Source organism: Suillus paluster (assembly GCF_016628075.1).
Source record: "Suillus paluster strain FC165 chromosome Unknown EDB91scaffold_50, whole genome shotgun sequence".
NCBI classification, from domain to species: Eukaryota; Fungi; Basidiomycota; class Agaricomycetes; order Boletales; family Suillaceae; genus Suillus; species Suillus paluster.
In genome coordinates, this window is record NW_024537610.1 from 36,830 (window position 1) to 53,363 (window position 16,534).

At 47.3% G+C, this 16,534-nt stretch overlaps 5 protein-coding genes across 5 annotated transcripts; 3 read left to right on the forward strand and 2 right to left on the reverse strand.

Moving 5' to 3' along the window:
* The first annotated feature begins 4 nt into the window (after positions 1 to 4).
* On the forward strand, positions 5 to 2,367 carry EDB91DRAFT_1147265 (P-loop containing nucleoside triphosphate hydrolase protein). The gene is made up of 8 exons (XM_041319286.1): positions 5 to 433; positions 656 to 701; positions 734 to 892; positions 947 to 1,051; positions 1,097 to 1,181; positions 1,219 to 1,234; positions 1,286 to 1,314; positions 1,373 to 2,367. Exons 1-8 carry the CDS (start codon positions 301 to 303, stop codon positions 2,246 to 2,248), a joined length of 1,449 nt encoding a protein of 482 aa, XP_041174560.1. The 5' UTR covers positions 5 to 300; the 3' UTR covers positions 2,249 to 2,367.
* A 4,388-nt stretch (positions 2,368 to 6,755) lies between these two features.
* EDB91DRAFT_1084183 (uncharacterized protein) lies at positions 6,756 to 7,650 on the forward strand (the record flags this gene model as incomplete). Its single annotated transcript, XM_041315732.1, has 7 exons — positions 6,756 to 6,782; positions 6,825 to 6,833; positions 6,983 to 7,009; positions 7,086 to 7,128; positions 7,180 to 7,233; positions 7,330 to 7,532; positions 7,561 to 7,650. 7 exons carry the CDS (start codon positions 6,756 to 6,758, stop codon positions 7,648 to 7,650), a joined length of 453 nt encoding a protein of 150 aa, XP_041174561.1.
* Positions 7,651 to 8,545: 895 nt separating this feature from the next.
* Positions 8,546 to 10,631, forward strand: EDB91DRAFT_619767 (uncharacterized protein). The gene is made up of 14 exons (XM_041327911.1): positions 8,546 to 8,822; positions 8,885 to 8,943; positions 9,009 to 9,041; positions 9,093 to 9,112; positions 9,166 to 9,180; positions 9,235 to 9,273; positions 9,329 to 9,357; positions 9,415 to 9,428; positions 9,477 to 9,509; positions 9,674 to 9,733; positions 9,786 to 9,926; positions 9,976 to 10,201; positions 10,257 to 10,305; positions 10,359 to 10,631. Exons 2-14 carry the CDS (start codon positions 8,889 to 8,891, stop codon positions 10,548 to 10,550), a joined length of 906 nt encoding a protein of 301 aa, XP_041174562.1. The 5' UTR covers positions 8,546 to 8,822; positions 8,885 to 8,888; the 3' UTR covers positions 10,551 to 10,631.
* Positions 10,632 to 13,203: 2,572 nt separating this feature from the next.
* Positions 13,204 to 14,532, reverse strand: EDB91DRAFT_1084185 (uncharacterized protein; the record flags this gene model as incomplete). The annotated part of the gene is made up of 6 exons (XM_041315733.1): positions 13,204 to 13,502; positions 13,615 to 13,771; positions 13,828 to 13,998; positions 14,052 to 14,255; positions 14,319 to 14,333; positions 14,374 to 14,532. The coding sequence occupies 6 exons, from the start codon at positions 14,530 to 14,532 to the stop codon at positions 13,204 to 13,206; spliced, it is 1,005 nt and encodes a 334-aa protein (XP_041174563.1).
* A 1,368-nt stretch (positions 14,533 to 15,900) lies between these two features.
* On the reverse strand, positions 15,901 to 16,425 carry EDB91DRAFT_1251075 (uncharacterized protein; the record flags this gene model as incomplete). The annotated part of the gene is made up of 2 exons (XM_041323321.1): positions 15,901 to 16,149; positions 16,201 to 16,425. The coding sequence occupies 2 exons, from the start codon at positions 16,423 to 16,425 to the stop codon at positions 15,901 to 15,903; spliced, it is 474 nt and encodes a 157-aa protein (XP_041174564.1).
* Between the last annotated feature and the right edge of the window lie 109 nt (positions 16,426 to 16,534).

Consider the following 16,534-nt stretch of genomic DNA (forward strand, 5'->3'; position numbering starts at 1 on the left):
GATGTTGAACGTGTTGTAAAACGCGTATGATACGCTCAGTAGCTGTAGCTTCGGCAATCCAACAAATTTGAGCGCTGACTCACCACCCAACAGCCATTTTGTCGAGTCATTATCCGTGGGTCCGATGACCACGAGGTCGATATAAAATATCTTGAAGATGTTGCAAGTAACATCATTCGCGCCAACTCTTTTCATCCAAGCTGGCGTCCATCCCAGACCTCCTCGGGCAGCTTCTACAGCTCGCAGGCTTCGAACACTTCAAATCCAAACGCTCCTATCAATGGCACCTCGCCGCCTGTGATGGCACCTACCGCTTTGGATGGACTCGGTCCATTGGTTTCGTTCTTTCTTTCGATCTCTGCGCTGAGAGACTGGGTGAAGCTTTTGATAATCGGCAGCTTCTTTGAGACCTGCCGACGCCTCCTTGCCACAGGTCTGGTCGTCGGTGATCGATTCTTTCTATCTCACCGCTTCATTTGAGGACCAAGATGACAGTTACAGTGAGTGACCCCCTGGTCGATTATACGGCAATCAATAACAACTGGCTGTTATTTTGACAGAATGGATGATGGTCTGGCTATCGAAGCAACCAGCCTGGAGTAAGCCATGCGATAGAATTGCAATAATTTTCTAAATATATTCCTCTGGTTCACAGAGAATGTGCGCAATGTAAATATAAGCACTGTTTCCTTCGGTGAAGAGTATTCAGGGAAACGTTCCCCTTTCCGGAGAGGAGCTTGATCCATCCTGGTGTGGACTGCAAACTTTCTTACCTGCCAGCAGCCTCTGGGTCATATACCCTGTGGTACAAATACAGATGGATGCGGATTACCCGTATTTCGGAGCCAGTACAAGGTTGGGGCCCGACCCACAGGGACACATTGCAGATCAGGTAACCTTTCTCCTAAACATCGGTTGAATTGTCTGTTTATCTGCTGCTGAACAGCATCGTTACGCGCAACCATGACATTTTAAACGCCATCCTACAAGAGGCCAGAAACGCCTATAAAATCGTGCAAGGCAGCGCCATTACTGTCTACGTTTCTGATTCGTGAGTCGTTATAAAGATAGGTGTACCCCTTTTAACATTTTGCAGCTCGAACTGCTGGAGAGAACTTGCTAGACGAAACAAGCGGCCTCTAGACTCGATTATATTGGAACCTGGAATTCGGGAACTCGTCGTTCGAGGACGCGAAAGACTTCCTTGCCAGTAAAGAGTGGTATGCTGAACGAGGTGCGTTATTTTAGCCTTGGAGTGAAGCACAGAGGTTCGAATTAATTCTAGGGATTCCTTTCCGCCGTGGTTATTTGCTGGTAAGATAGCTTTCGTCCTAACAGTCTCTTTAAGATTGTCATCGAATTTCCATTGCAGTATGGTGCACCTGGCTCAGGGAAGACTTCTCTGATTCATAGCATCGCGGGCGAGCTGGAACTTGATGTCTACATCATTTCCCTCTCCCGCAGCGGGCTTGACGACACTGGGCTTTCAGAACTCATTTCGGATCTTCCCGAGAGATGCATTGCTCTAATGGAAGACATCGACGCTGCCCTCCACAACAGTCTTACACGAGAGGACGCTTCCACGCCACCTAACCAACCCGAGTCCATCCCCGGTTCTCCACCCGCTCCTAGCACTAGTAGGGTTTCGCTCAGCGGTCTACTCAACGCGTTGGACGGCATTGGCGCGCAAGAAGGGCGGATATTGTTCGCTACGACGAACAAGTATTCGGCACTTGACCCTGCTCTATGTCGTCCTGGTCGTATGGACCTCCATGTTGAGTTTAAGCTCGCGAGCAAATATCAGGCAGATGAGCTGTTTAAGCGTTTCTACCTTCCCTCGCGCAAGCCCACGGCAGATGATGAAGAGACTAAATCGAGTCCTCCTCAAACGCACCATAATGGTCCCGCACATGGCGGGAGTTCCACCAACCTGATCGATCTCTGCATCCCAGACGACACCGCCGACACCTCTCTTTCCTCAGTTGGATCTGAAAAATCTGGGCCTGTCGGTCCCACGTATATAGGCACGCGCCACAGCGGACATGCACCAAGGCTTTCATCGGATCAGCTTTCTGCACTTGCCGCACAGTTTGCATCAGCTATTCCAGAGCGTGAGGTGTCGATGGCTGCTCTGCAGGGTTATTTGATGTCTCATAAGAGCAGGCCTTGGGAGGCGGCCAAAGAGGTCTCTGTTTGGCTTCAAAAGGAGCTGGTAGATAAGAAAGCCCGGAATGAGACAAAATCATGACGCTGTAGTTTGGTATCGTTAATCATCGCAGCTTTATATCTCATTGTATCTCTTCATCCTCAAGTCAACTACGCACGATACTATGTAGCAATCAAATCAAATCTCATACTGATTTCAAACGAGCTGAAACTTTAATATCTTTACGTCAAGTTGGCCGTGATAAAGGATAAGGGACAAATTCTTTTCTTTGTTACGTTATTTCTTGAGGATCCGGCTCGGCGCAACATGATATCGGTCTGCCCAAACCTATTTCAAATATACTTCGGAACACTGAATCAATACCACGATGGAGTTGCAAAACGACATTCTCGTGTTCCCTTCCCACAATTGTCGATCACGTATCATTTCCCGTGCTACACACCGCTGTCAGTTGAGATACTCCTGGAAAGCGAGTGTAACCATGCCAGTCCCTTCTTCGGAATGGGCCAGAAGCTGACATGTACACGAGTACGATGATTTGAAGGATGCCATAATAAGCCTGAACTCCAGCGGAAGATGATTCCTTCAGAAATGATGAGCGGTCAGACGCAGATGAGCCAGTCACAGATCAACGTACTGATATCTTTGGAGACAGCAAACCAAGGTTGAAGCAAGAAACAACGGCAAAGCTAGCATGGGCAGAACTTCAGTGGAACAAGATAGTAACATTTAAATCGAGAGCTCACATTGCAAAGTAAAGTACGTGAGATTGTATTAAAATTGTGAAACAGCCGCAGGCGGTCCACCCCGTCGACGGTCGTTGCAGTTCACGGAAATGTTGTATGACAATCCATATGGCAAGACACAAGGCGAGGAGCTCCCATACAGTGATGAATATTCAACTTTCAGCAATCAGAATTGTAAAGGTACTGATGAGTGCCGGAGAGGACGAGTTCCTTTGGTATTCGTCGCATGAACTGCGTGAGCCTGGAGTGATTGATCCATGATTAAAGCTTACCTCCTGAAACATGACGGGTTACTATTCCGAGAAGAACTCCACAGCAAATCGAGGTAGCCAGGAAAGATACAACGAGAAAGGTGAGCATCTTTCTGGATCGCTGATACATGGCATGTAACCGAGTGATCATGATGACTTGGATGGTGTTTCAGCAAAGTCAATCTCACTAAGGTAAGTAGCTCACCGCCCAGCACGTTGAACATGATGTTAGAGGTCCAGAATTGTACGATCTCAAGAATAGTGCCTGAAAATCATAGTTGCTCATCGGAGAATTAAGTTTTTCAAACGAATAACGAACTCACATCTGTTATAGTGGTTATCGCGAGTCAAAAAGCTAGTCGAGAATTTCACTCACCCCTACGTAGGGGTGTAGTTAGTTGGACGGGAATGACAGACATTGGTACAGAGCGCTCAATACTTCTGTCACCGAGAGTGACGGGTGAAACCCTGCGTGCCGCCAGTCAGAATAAACGAACGCAGTGTATGCAAGAGACATGCACAGTATTCTGATGCTGATTGTGGGAGATAAATCGTTCGTACAGTGCCATGCCAAGCCTTGCAAACATACACAGAGAATAGTAATCCAGTGTAGCGCAACTAGAATATTGTGAAAGTCAGGGCAGCTTGAGCTGGCCAACTGCGTTTATAACATAGGCCACGTACAATGAGATATAGGCCAGTCATGAGGGACCAGCAGTGCCTCTGCCCCGAATTAACTGTTGTTGTTCTGATACGAGACTCTGCTCACCCAGAACGGTTCAATCTATGAAACGATTCTTGGTGAGATAGCTACTCCGGTAATGACATCACTTACCTCTCGTCCGAATGTCAGTGCTGGAGAATACCGTAGGATATCAATAATTCTCTCGACAGGTACTATGTTGTTCACCCCAATCATACATCACCGCAATGGAGGATGCAACTACGACCAGTCAAGGATGAATTGAGACATCACCAACATCATCCGATTACTATTCACAAACCTACAAAATAGCTGTCGACACGATAAAAGTTGATTAGCGGTCACCAACTGAAATTATTCGAAACTAGGGTCATATTCAAGGGATTGATGTTAGTGAGTGGTGAACTTTGATGGTGTTCGCGTTGCATATACCACGAACGCCACCATCCAGCGCTTCTATCGCCGAAACAGGTATGATGCAGATGAACATTCCAGTGCTCGACTGTCATATTCTTGCACTAGGCCAGCTCAAGGACTGAACGCGCGGAATGTCTGAACACCGCTGTTCGTGGTTTCTAAAAGTTGTTTCCAATATTACTGTCGCACTTCCATCAGTGAAATCACCCGGTCATTAAGTCAACACAGGCCTACTCAAACGACGGCGTGATAACCTTTGGAAGAGCCTGATTGCCTGTTGTCTCAATAAATCCTATCTGTACTCTCCGCGGAGCGAAAAACCTCATCCGGGGCCTGGTAACAAAGATCTATCAGCATCTGTGAACACCGTACGGCAGGACGGTCGAAAAAGGACAGAATAGATACAGCCGCAGACAGATGACTCGCCTTTGCCACTGCCAAGAACCCCTCTTAACGCCTCTGGGCATGTCCTTCAATGTTAGGGAGGGGTGGGAAGGCTGGGACTTGTGACTCACCGGGTCAGATTTTGAAGTCCAGATGGCTGCGGCGGGATGCAAAGCCCGTATCAGCTTGCAATACTAGCGAACCTCGTACTAGGTTGGAAAAAAAACGAGCAAGAAGCTTGACACACTCGTCCGGCTCATCAGAAACCACAGTGACCGGATTCAAGCTTTTGATACACTCGACGATACGTTTCAGATCACTAACACATTGACGTACCTTTGCCGAGAACCCAACTAGGGACCTTTTCCCAGTATCAGACCATGACGCTTATATGCCCTGGTGCATGGGAACATGACCTGATGAATGTCAAATACAAATACTTGCCACCACCTCACAAGCGGACGCACACCCAATGCCCCCGAGGCCGAAGACACATCGGGTGACAGTTAACCCTCAGTACTTGTGGATGGTGATGAAAAGGGGCTGGAAGGAAGAACGTGGAGGTGAATGTTGTTAATGAGAGCAGCCCAAGCAATACGCATCGTGTGGCGCGCTGCGAGGGAACAGTCTGAGCTATGACTGTCTGAAGTAAATCGGCAAATAGCCGCAATTGGCGGACACGTTCGTCATGTTGGGGTGGTCACAGCTGAGCATCTCTCATTCAGACAGCTGCACTACAAGAGATGCATGAACAGATGGAGAATAATATCGTATCGACGGAGTTCCTACACGCAGGACTCATGCGGCATCACAGTACTGGCCCTCCGGCAGAAAATGCATGTACCATCGGGATCACTGGCAGAACCCAGGAATGCGAGAAGCCAATCGTTTGTCAGGTAAATGGAGGGTGCTGATCACAAGGCGAATCGTTCCGAACAGGAGGGTTCAACGTTCATCGTTTATCTGGGAGAGAAACAGAAAATAGTGTACTGAAGGAAAGCGTTGTGTTACAGCGGAAGGTTTTCGATTTTGATAGGTGTCGCGTCAGAGTTGTAAGGTCACAGCGGGATGAACATTTAGGTGCAAGCTAGCCCATTTGCAGCCGAGATCAATCAAGTGACGTACGACGAGAGTCTTTGAGACTGAATAGACTAGTGCCTTACTTGATGATCACTAAGCTATTCCGTAACCTGTTCCCAGGTTTGCGTGACGGTTCATTGCTCTGATCTAGCGTCAACCTTTCCATACTTATTCGTGGGCATTATCATGACACTATAGCCGAGACACCGTCAGCCGTCGCCTCATGCACGCCTTCGACAGATGGCGAGCTTAAACATGAGAGTCATCGTTGAGGCAGGCACATACTGCAGTGTGCGCCCTTACCTCCATCACCTTAATTGATACTAGGCGAGTTATCTGTCGACTGCGTTTCAAACTAGAAGGTTCTATTTTATTTTTCTGTTCTTTAACGTCTTGTTACAGAGTAACAAGATCTTGGATGTCCCCCCAGCGAGCGAGGTGGAAAGAAGCGCGATGCTGACTGATGACTACACCATTCACTGATGGAATCCTAGGCTGAACGCCATGGCGAGAAGCTCTCGGTAATGGCATTGGAAGAAGAACCCACAATGTTCGTAACTTTTGCAAACTCGGTTGTCCTAAGCCCAATTTGATTCTTGAATCAATAGTCCCTTTCTACGTAGTTGAATTCGTGTGACAGAAATTACTACCGGCGTCGATGAAGGCCATCAGGAACGGTTGTTGTTCCGCGTCATAACTATTTCCGCGATGAAAATTGATGGCGCTGTACATCTTGGGATATCAAGTACAAATGCCATCGTTATACTCCACAAACTCGAAGTTCGCTGCTGACCGACACCAATCCCTTGAATATGACCCTAGTCTCGAATGGTCTCAGTTGGTTGTCGTTAATCAATCATTATATTTTTGAGCTATTTCGCAGGTTTAAGTCTGGTCATGTTGGTGATGTCTTACTCTAAGTTCGCCTCTGGTTTCACAGTTGCATGCTCTGTTGTCGTAATATTCTATTGGGGTGAGCAAAGAATTACTGATCGAAAGAATTATTGATGTCCCAATGGTTTTTCTCTAGCACGGTAGGTTGATGTCGTCGACGAAGCACTCATAATGATTTATAGTTGGTCTGGGTGAGCAGAATCACATGTCACAAAACAGCGTAAGACAATTGATTCGGGGAAGAGGCAATGACGGTCCCTCGTGGATATTATATTTTGGCGTATGCAGTTCATCTTATATGCGTGGCAGTTGGCAACTTGCACTGACTTAAATTTTCTAGGTGCGCTACGTTGGAACACTATTCTGCGTATGTATGGAGGGTCAACGGCTCGACACTGTGCTGATAAGCTATCACTCTCAATCAGTATCACTATACTGTGTAGGCTTCTGACTGGCTGTACGCAGGGAGTCTCCGTCTTGGTGGGAGTGAGTGTTCCCACTGATCCCTGTCACTCCCGTCCGAATAATTCTACATAGGGGCGAGGGAATTTTTTACCTGCTTGTTGGTTCAATATTATCACTGCAACAGCTGTGAGTTTGCTCGAAGCACTTTGTCCTCCGAGGCTCATCCGTCACTTATTTTAAGGTATTATCTTGAACCTGATCTCATCATCAATTTTATCATAGTAACCATACTCGGGGTGAGCTACTCAGCTGCGTACCTCAGTGATACAAGCCTGACCAAAATCATGCAAGTCATCATTATCACTCGTTTAGATGCCACGTATCAAGCATCGGGAAAGATGCTCATCTTTCTTGTCGTAATCGTCTCGGCTGTCAGGCTCGCTGGTGGGGTTCTCATCGGAAAGAATAAGCAGCCGTCTCAGGGGGTAAGCTTTTATGGATTTAAGCCTTTAGTGCATAGGCTCGTCGGATGAATTCCAGAGGAACTTGTCCTCTACGGCACCCATCAAAGCGCTTACGACTTTGGGGATGCCAAATCTCTGATTGCCGACACTTGGATAATCGACACTGCATGGGAGATCTTCATCATGTATCTTTCAGTCTGGATCGTCATAAAGCACTTCCGTGAACTGTGACGTTTGGCGACAGGATCGACCGTCGGGGACTGTTTCACTTTGCGCGTGAGCTCCTAATTCGAATGTGATTATCTTATTCCGTTCAACATCTCAAAGACGTAGTCTAGACTGGTTACGGGTCTAAGTCGGATGCTGCTGTTGCTTTCCTTGACCTCTCGCCGCCTCCAAATATTTCGATACCCCAAACTGCGACTGACTCATCTGCATCTGGCTACTCACCATTCTATAGTATTCAAATTCCGTGGGAATTGTATTTATGAGGCATTTCCGTTTGCGCTGGACCACGCCTCATTCTTAGCGTTCGAGAATCTAGGCTCGTGGCTGACTTCGGTTCAGGAACTGCCATGACATTCGCTTTCCGGGAACACGTACACGACATGTCAGCTGACGGTGGTGTGTGTCACGGGAAACGATCAACTTACCTTTTGATTGAGCAACTACCCCGAGGCTAATACTTCAAGAGAGTAAGTAGTTCACGCCAATTTTTCACAAATCCGTGCACATGGCATAATTTATTCTAGAGGACTCAATTCATGCATGACTCATGACTCTACCCCCAGTCTCGCTCTCGTCGTATCTGCTCGCCACTCCCGCCTGACGGCTGAGCTCTCACTTCCGTTCCGCATACAGTCAAGGTGATTATATTCCCACGCATGTAAGATAAAGCCCCTCGCTGATAGCCGCTGTCCTCCTCATTTCCACTCCTTCGAAGACAGCGTCAACATTTTAATAGCCTGCGAGCGCTTAGTTTGAGGTTCAAGATTTCAGCTTATCACCCTTACTTGTCAAGGTCATATGAAAAGTCCCAAATGGTGCTGGGGCGTTGTTTAATATTCTCCAGCCTCTGTAAGGTTAGATAAGCCTGCTTGTTGAACAAGGGGAACCGTTGGGTCGGCGGAATGCAACAGCAACCTGTGACCTTTGTCATGCGTGTGATCATTGATATCCCTTTCAACTTTCTGTTACTTAATTGTTGAGGGCAGCGATTCTTGACATCGGCAGCATGTCGTACAATTTTCATTAAGCCATTAAACCACCACAACCCTTACAAGATAACGACAATCTGTGTCTTATATATAAGTAAGTACGTCAGTGGTCAACGGCTCACATTCACTCTTTTTTTTCGTCATCGATCTACACAGTTTCATGGAGTCGGATCAAGATGTTGTCTCTGCTCTTTTCTGGAATAACACTACATCTGGTTCGTCAGCTCCGTTTAATCTGGTTGTGAACGAATCACCGTGCTGAACTTCATCGTTTTTCCAGTAGCGATCGCTACACTGATATCCTATGAATACAGTCAGTAGCTTTCATGAACCTTGCATTGCGGCTTAGCGTAAGGTTACCTAGTCCTGCAGTTCGACAAAGAGGTAACGAAAAACTCGTTTTCTGTTAGTCGAGTACTCATATCATGTTATCGCAGGTCAAGTTTGTCTGGGTTGGTATTCGATCCACAATGGTATCAAGCTCCGGAAACTGACACAGTATCCAGGAACGACAGTGGTCACTGATGACATATCTCTACCTTGCTGTGAGCTCCGCCCTGCCAAAGTGTTTCATGGTTTGTAATTTTGTTGCTATGCCAGGTTCGATATCTTGGTCTTTTCCTTGCATTGTACGTCGCAGCGGTTCTGTCCTCCAGATGATATATCGTATGTTGACACTGACCCAGGGTTTGCGCGTTCTGTATGTGACAGCATACCAATTGAGCCATCATTAGCTGACTAGCACTAGGGGGAGGTCTATTGTATATGCCTGAACGAGTGAGTGCATCGATGATTACTTTCCTTAGAGAATTCCTTGAGCCAGATTCAGCCGTACGTCAGAAATTCGGTTTACAGCTAAGCCTGATGAGTTGCTGACCTCTTATTTAGCTGCAAGTATATCGTCCTCAACTTCAACTGCCTTCATTCATCATGCAATTAAAATAGGCTATGTTCTTGCTCTTTTAATGGAATGGGGTTTTTCGGCATATTTTTGCTTGGCGGAAGGTAAGTCTTATATTCTCGTATCTCATTGTGCGTGCCGATTCTGCATCCGCAGTCATTCTCATCTGCCGACTTTACGCCCTATCCAACCAATCCAGGGTCATACTTTATGTTCTACTGGGATTGTTCATACCTATCGTGGCGCTCTCGATAGGGATGGATGTATTCTTATATAGTCGACCCGCAGCGTTCTCGGGTGAATTTCTACTTGAATCAAATTGTGCGCAAGCTGACGTCTGGTATAGTGAAAGAAATAATAACTCCGCAAGCCAAGTACTGCACGTCTTCCTTCAACATGGGGCCTATGCCTGCGATCTATGCCTCCATCCCCATCTTAATCTATGACATTTTTCTAGTTGTTCTCGCGGTAACCATCCTCGTGAAACACCTTAAAGAACGAAGAGAAATCAGAATGAGGCCTAACATCTATGTCTTAATGATCGTTCGATATCACATCATATACTTCGTCCTGTAAGTTCCCCTTCGTCTCATGAGTTATCTACAAGTATTCATTGAATCCCACTAGGAATTTGACAAACCAAATCTTATTGGCAGTATTATGGGCCAACATCCCGGTATTATAATGCCATAACTTTGGAGAAATCAGTTCTAACGTATACACGCACAGACGGCAGCGATGAGTCTCTCACAGATGTTCATCGATACCGCGCCATTTATTATCGCACCCCGTCTAATCATCAGCATTTGGGATATGCATGTCGACGAAGAGTGCGTACGTATCAGTACGGCGTTCGCTGATTGTGTATGTTGGACTTCGCCACCGCCATTCGAGCAGCACGAGATGGACTCCCATGCATGATTGTTCCAACCAGGATGGGGAAATTGTGATTTGCCCAGGAGGTACGAATCATTGTCATGTTGGCAAGCAGGCAAATCAGTACACACCAGTAATCGCCGCTCGAGAGGCGCACGCCCGATATGTAATATCCCATCAATACCAAAAGTGATAAGACATCGGCGCCTAGCGATCGTTCCAGGCCCTTTTGATCTCGTGGCGACGTAGGTGCGTTACAAGGGATGGTGAAAGATGAGTTGAGTAGAAGAAATATATGGTTGCAGATTTGACTGTGGTGCATGATAGTACCAGACGCATGTGCTTGATACCATCATTAACGCTAGACAAAAAATTCAGAATCCTTCGTCTTCACCACAGGGTCCACAGAGTCTCGATGAAATTCGATGAGTATAATGGAGCTTATGCATGATTCAAATAATAAATATGTGTTGTGAGTTGACGCGAAGCAGGTCACAGCTTACAAGGATAGTAAGCCTGAGGGAAGTAGAGGCTCGTTCTCAGCTTGAAGCTTCAATACATATGTGCATTTGCAAGTTCGAAATCTCTCGCTTGCTCCCCATGTAACTTTGAAGGGAGTTGAATGTACTGTAACAACAGTTTTTTTTTTTTTTTTTTTTAATCAATTTTATTGTCCTTCGGGGTCGAAGACCCTATGTAGGACATAGCCCTGTTCGCGGGGGGCTTACTCCCGCTTGTACTAAAGTAAATGTATGTGGGTACTGGCGTGGTATCAGTGGAAAACGAGTACTCCGTCAGCATGGTGTCGGGCAAGAGCCGACGCTGATTTCGTACAGAGGGGATGATGTGGTATGAGATGCGTAAAGTATATGAGGCTCCTCCTTTCCTACATTGGTGTCTCGGCCAGCGAGACGTCTTCCCTCCAGTCTCGGAGTTGATTATTGTTTATCCTTATTGTAGTTTGTTAAATATGGACGATTAGTTGTTGTGTCTGTAAAATAGTGAAACATTTGAATGTTCTTAACTGTCCGTAATCTCACCGAATGTTGTCTTGAATCTTCCCGTTTTGTTAATGTATCGCATTAGAGGTTGGGTGGCTTTTTCGGATGTAAGGATAAACAATATGGACGTCGCTTGTGTGTGAAGGGTGTTGGCAAATTGGTGGCGTTCATGGACGTATTGTGGGCAATCGAAGAGGTAATGATGGATCGTTTCATCTATGTTGGGACATGTGGGGCAGTGAGGTGTTGTGCTTTTCCCTATTCGATTGAGATGAAGGTTTAGTGGGAGGTGGAGCCCATTCAGTGTAAAACTCCGTGTTAGACAGGCCAGCCGAGGGACATAATATCCCATATTAAACGGGCCAGCGGACCATGGGCCGATGTCATAATATCCTCGATGTTGATGGGTGGGCCAATGTGTATATAATACTCGATGGTAATGGATGGGCCAATGTTGCCACTATGTGTAAGGGATTTGATAGAGATGGGAGGGCCGAGATATTTGAATGATGTAGACTAGTGGGCAGATGGAACTGTCGATTGCATAGGTGGATGGGCCGATTGACATGTGGATTGTATAGACAGATGGGCCGATGGAACTGTCGATTTTATAAATGGATGGGCCGATGGGACTGTACATTACATAGACGGATTGGCCGATAGAACTCTCGATTTGAATGATGTAGACTAGTGGGCCGATGAAACTGTCGATTATATAAACAGATGGGCCGATCGACCTGTAGATTGTATAGACAGATGGGCCGATGGGACTGTACATTACATAGATGGATGGGCCGATGAAACTGTCAATTATATAAACGGATGGGCCAATCGACCAGTAGATTGTATAGACGGATGGGCTGATCGACCTGTAGATTGTATAGATGGATGGGCCGATGGGACTGTAAATTGAATAGACGGATGGGCCGATGGGACTGTACATTACATAGACGGATGGGCCAATGGGACTGTGGATTGTATAGATGGATGAGCCGATGGGACTGTGGATTGTATAGACGGATGGGCCGATGGGACTGTACATTACATAGACGGATGGGCTGATGGGATTGTAAATTGAATAGACGGATGGGCTGATGGGGCTGTACATTACATAGATGGATAGGCCGATGGGACTGTGGATTGTATAGATGGATGGGCCGATAGGATTGTACATTAAATAGACGGATGGGCCGATCAACCTGTAGATTGTATAGATGGATGGGCCGATGGGGCTGTACATTACATAGACGGATGGGCTGATGGGACTGTGGATTGTATAGACGGATGGGCCGATAGGATTGTACATTAAATAGACGGATGGGCCAATCAACCTGTAGATTGTATAGATGGATGGGCTGATGGGACTGTACATTACATGAACGGATGGGCTGATCAACCTGTAGATTGTATAGATGGAGGGGCCGATAGAACTATCGATTTTATAGACGGATGACCTAGGAAGACAGATATTAACTTGGTGATACTGGACGTTGGAATATGTTACTCGGTGCTCGGTACTCAGGCCTGAGTGGTTGGTTATGGGTGGTCAGGACCTGGGACTGACTCGGCGTGTGGTGCTTGGTGCTTGGTGCTTGGTGCTCGACACTTGATGCTTATGACCTGATCGAAAGTATTCAATGCTCAACATTCGGTCGGGGCTCAATCGCTTTCTCAGAGGTATGGAATTTATGAATATACTAATGACCCTCCCTGGCCGATGTTTCACCAAATGGAATCTTTACCGAATCAATCATGGCCCATCCACATGAAGGAACACCTGCATAAATATGGGCTGAATCCCTCATATACCATGCCCAAGCAACCCGATCCCCTGCTACTTCATGGACCCCATGCCTGACTATCCTTCCTGAAAATGCTATCATGACCCCGGGATCATACATGAACTCCAGCTGAAGGCTGGGCATGCTCATGTGAGCGTTAGAATAATTCCCCACAGTTGTGAGAATGTCAAACCACTTGGGAGATGATAAGTGGTCTCTATGATATGGGGTTTGCTGATTAGAAATGACAGAGGGTATTGAAGACAGAAGCCCAGAGCTTGAGGGTCTCTGACATGTTCGGAAGGTTCTTGGTTTTGGCCGACTCACTGAGGCTTGAAAAGGCACGCATGCCTGCCCAGTACTGTCGAGGATGCATGACCCTGAGTGCTGCTGAGGCTATAGCTGCCAGCCTCGCAATAGCTTTGAGGATATCCTCGGAAAGTGGACCCTTCAATGAAGCGGATACCTCCGAATCTGAGACAGTCTACAGAAGTGGTGAGATTAACTACCGAGGAACATCGGCATGTCATGGCATCTAACCTCATGCCCCTGCTGAAACCACGCTGGGGATATATTGATGCATCCGGCAGCAATGTCACTGTTCCTGGAGCCTTGACCGAACCACTCTTCATTAGTCCACCAACTGCCACCAACTTTTACACTTTTTTTGAGTGTGGGAGTCAGCAATTGCGAGGCCTTCCAAATTTCTTCCTGTAGTATATTGAGTCTTCAGGATCAATCGGGCAATGAAGAATCTGAAATACCTGGGTGGTGTCCATGAGTGCACCAGGGAGATACCACACGATGATCGCACCGGTCACATCGAGAACTGTAGCAGGCATGTCGACAAACTTGGTACCCTCATGGCCAGGAGGACACCTGTCAAGCAGCTTCTTCTCTCTCTCTTCATTATGGCCAGTGTCCTTCGGGGATATCAATTTGCTGTATCTTGCAATATCGATCTGCGTCTGAACTGTAATCGAGGAATCTGAATGATCAAATGGAAGATCCGGATCAGCAATCCGACTCACTGGGATTGTGATATGCTTTGATGAGGCGATTGACCAATCAATCACAAGCCATCACCAGATCAGTGTCTAGGTGAGGAGAAGGTATGACCGGATCCCCTCCCATCTTGTCCGCATTGAATTTCTGTTTGGTATATTCACTCGCCTCATGGGTGATGGTCAGGGCCCAAGAGATCCAGAAGGATATCTCAATCTCGGAGTCTGGGGACACATTCATGATGAAGGGATGTATTTGATGGTGGGAAATCCAATGGCAAGTATAAGATGATGCCTATGATTCGGCTTTAAGGGGGATATCAGATCCAGGGTGGCGGAGATTGCGAGGATCAGATAGGGCCACATGATGCATGATCTTGGTAGAGAGCACTGATGACCGAGTACCGAACATCGAGTATCAAAGATGCACTGAGTACTGGTGATTGAACTGAGGGCCGAATACCAAATATCAGGTATCCCAGGTAGGATCACAGAGTCAATGCTCCATACCGAGGACAGGATCTCCAGGATCGTGGACTGAATGCTGCACAAGGATCGATTACCAGAGAGAGTTCACTGAGTCTTCAGTACCGAGTACTGATGACGGAGCTCCAAGGACCAAGTCCTCAGACCCGAGTCTACAGTAACGAGCACCGGGCACCGAGCACCAACCGCCAAGCACCGAGTGTCGAGCACTCGGAAATTCATTCTTCAGGCATTCAGTCGCAGTCATCAGTACTGAGGATCGGGCGCCAGGACCCAGGACCTGGGTGTCCTTGTTACTTGGTACTCGGTAAAGACCAAGGACCGAGGACCGAGCAATCAGACCCGACGGTGCACTGACGAGTGCCGAGCACCGAGCACCAACTGCCAAGCACCGAGTGTCGAGCACTCGGAAGGTCATTCTGGAGGCATTCAGTGCCAGTCTTCACTACTGAGGAGTGGGACCCAGGAGACCTCAGTACTCGGTATTCGGTAAAGATGGAGCACCGAGCAATCAAACCTGACGGTGCACTGACGAGTGCCGAGTGCCGAGTCCTAACTGCCAACCACCGAGTGTCGAGCACTCGGAAATTCATTCTGGAGGCATTCAATGCCAGTCATCAGTACCAAGGAGCGGGACCCAGGACCCGGAGTCTTCGGCCCTTGGTACTTGGTAAAAAGTGCTGATGGGTCGGTCCTCGGTGCTCACTCTGTATGTGGGACTCGGTGATTCTGTACATTTGAATATGTCTACGGTATATACATGCTGGCGTGCTGAAGCATAACAGCCTTCCTATGGATCCCAATCATTCCTGCAATCCATTGCCGCACACCCCCCTGGCTCGCTGCAATCGGGTGAGGATACCAGTGTACATATGTATCTCACCCATCTTATCTCTGATGCCCTCCCACTGTTCTTCGATCAATGTCACCAATCATTCTCGAATCCACCGAAGTCCCATAAGAGATGGGATGGAGGTTTGATCCACTGTCTCCGGAAGAATCAGACCATCATCCTCAACACCGCCCTGGATGTTTCGATTCATCAACTGTAATTAAAATGGTGCTCGGTGCTTACCAGCCAGTGCTCATAGTGGAATCCACAACACTCCATGACCCGATTCCATCACCAAGGTTCGTTTGGAATGGTGGTGTGCCCCATCCACCACAGAGTATCATAGTCTGGAATGATGTGCGAGGGATCGCTGGGAGCTGCGCGATCTTGAAGCCGACCCAGATGAGCTGCGAAGACATGGTCCGGAACCTCGGTCCAGCTTTGCTGCGGGATCAAGAGCAGCAGATGAGCGATGGGGATTGGCATGAATGAAATGATGTTGTGTGCAGCTGAGTACTGCAGGACCAGTGTCACAAAGGTCTGTCGGCGATGTCAGAATTGACTACAACATAGACATCATTCACTGCTCACCGAGATCTCCCATTGAAGCCCAGTTTTGAAGTGGGTGATTCGTGCGCACAGCAAATCCATTTCAGCTGCTTCTTTCTGATATTGAGCAACACATGCTCGGATTCGTGATGCAGCCATCGCCAATGTAGCTGCAATATCTGCGGCGCTGAGAGTGATCGGCTGATAGGGAAGATCTCTATCTTGGCTAGCAGAAGTCGATGTACCACGTGGATGTGAGTCAGACATGTCCAATGGAAGAGTAGACACAATGGAAATAAGAATAACAGTAGTTCAGGGCGTCAAAGTACGAGTGGCAATAACAATGACAGTGGTTCAGGGTGTAGATATATGGGCA

Coding starts and splice junctions, on each gene's coding strand:
- EDB91DRAFT_1147265 (XM_041319286.1), top strand. CDS start 301: ATGGCACCTACCGCTTTGGATGGACTCGGTCCATTGGTTTCGTTCTTT. Junction 702..733: donor ACTGTTTCCTTCGGTGAAGA/GTATTCAGGGAA, acceptor CTTTCCGGAGAG/GAGCTTGATCCATCCTGGTG. Junction 1,052..1,096: donor ACTGTCTACGTTTCTGATTC/GTGAGTCGTTAT, acceptor AACATTTTGCAG/CTCGAACTGCTGGAGAGAAC.
- EDB91DRAFT_619767 (XM_041327911.1), top strand. CDS start 8,889: ATGGAGTCGGATCAAGATGTTGTCTCTGCTCTTTTCTGGAATAACACT. Junction 9,510..9,673: donor GTATATGCCTGAACGAGTGA/GTGCATCGATGA, acceptor CAATTAAAATAG/GCTATGTTCTTGCTCTTTTA. Junction 9,927..9,975: donor TCGACCCGCAGCGTTCTCGG/GTGAATTTCTAC, acceptor CGTCTGGTATAG/TGAAAGAAATAATAACTCCG.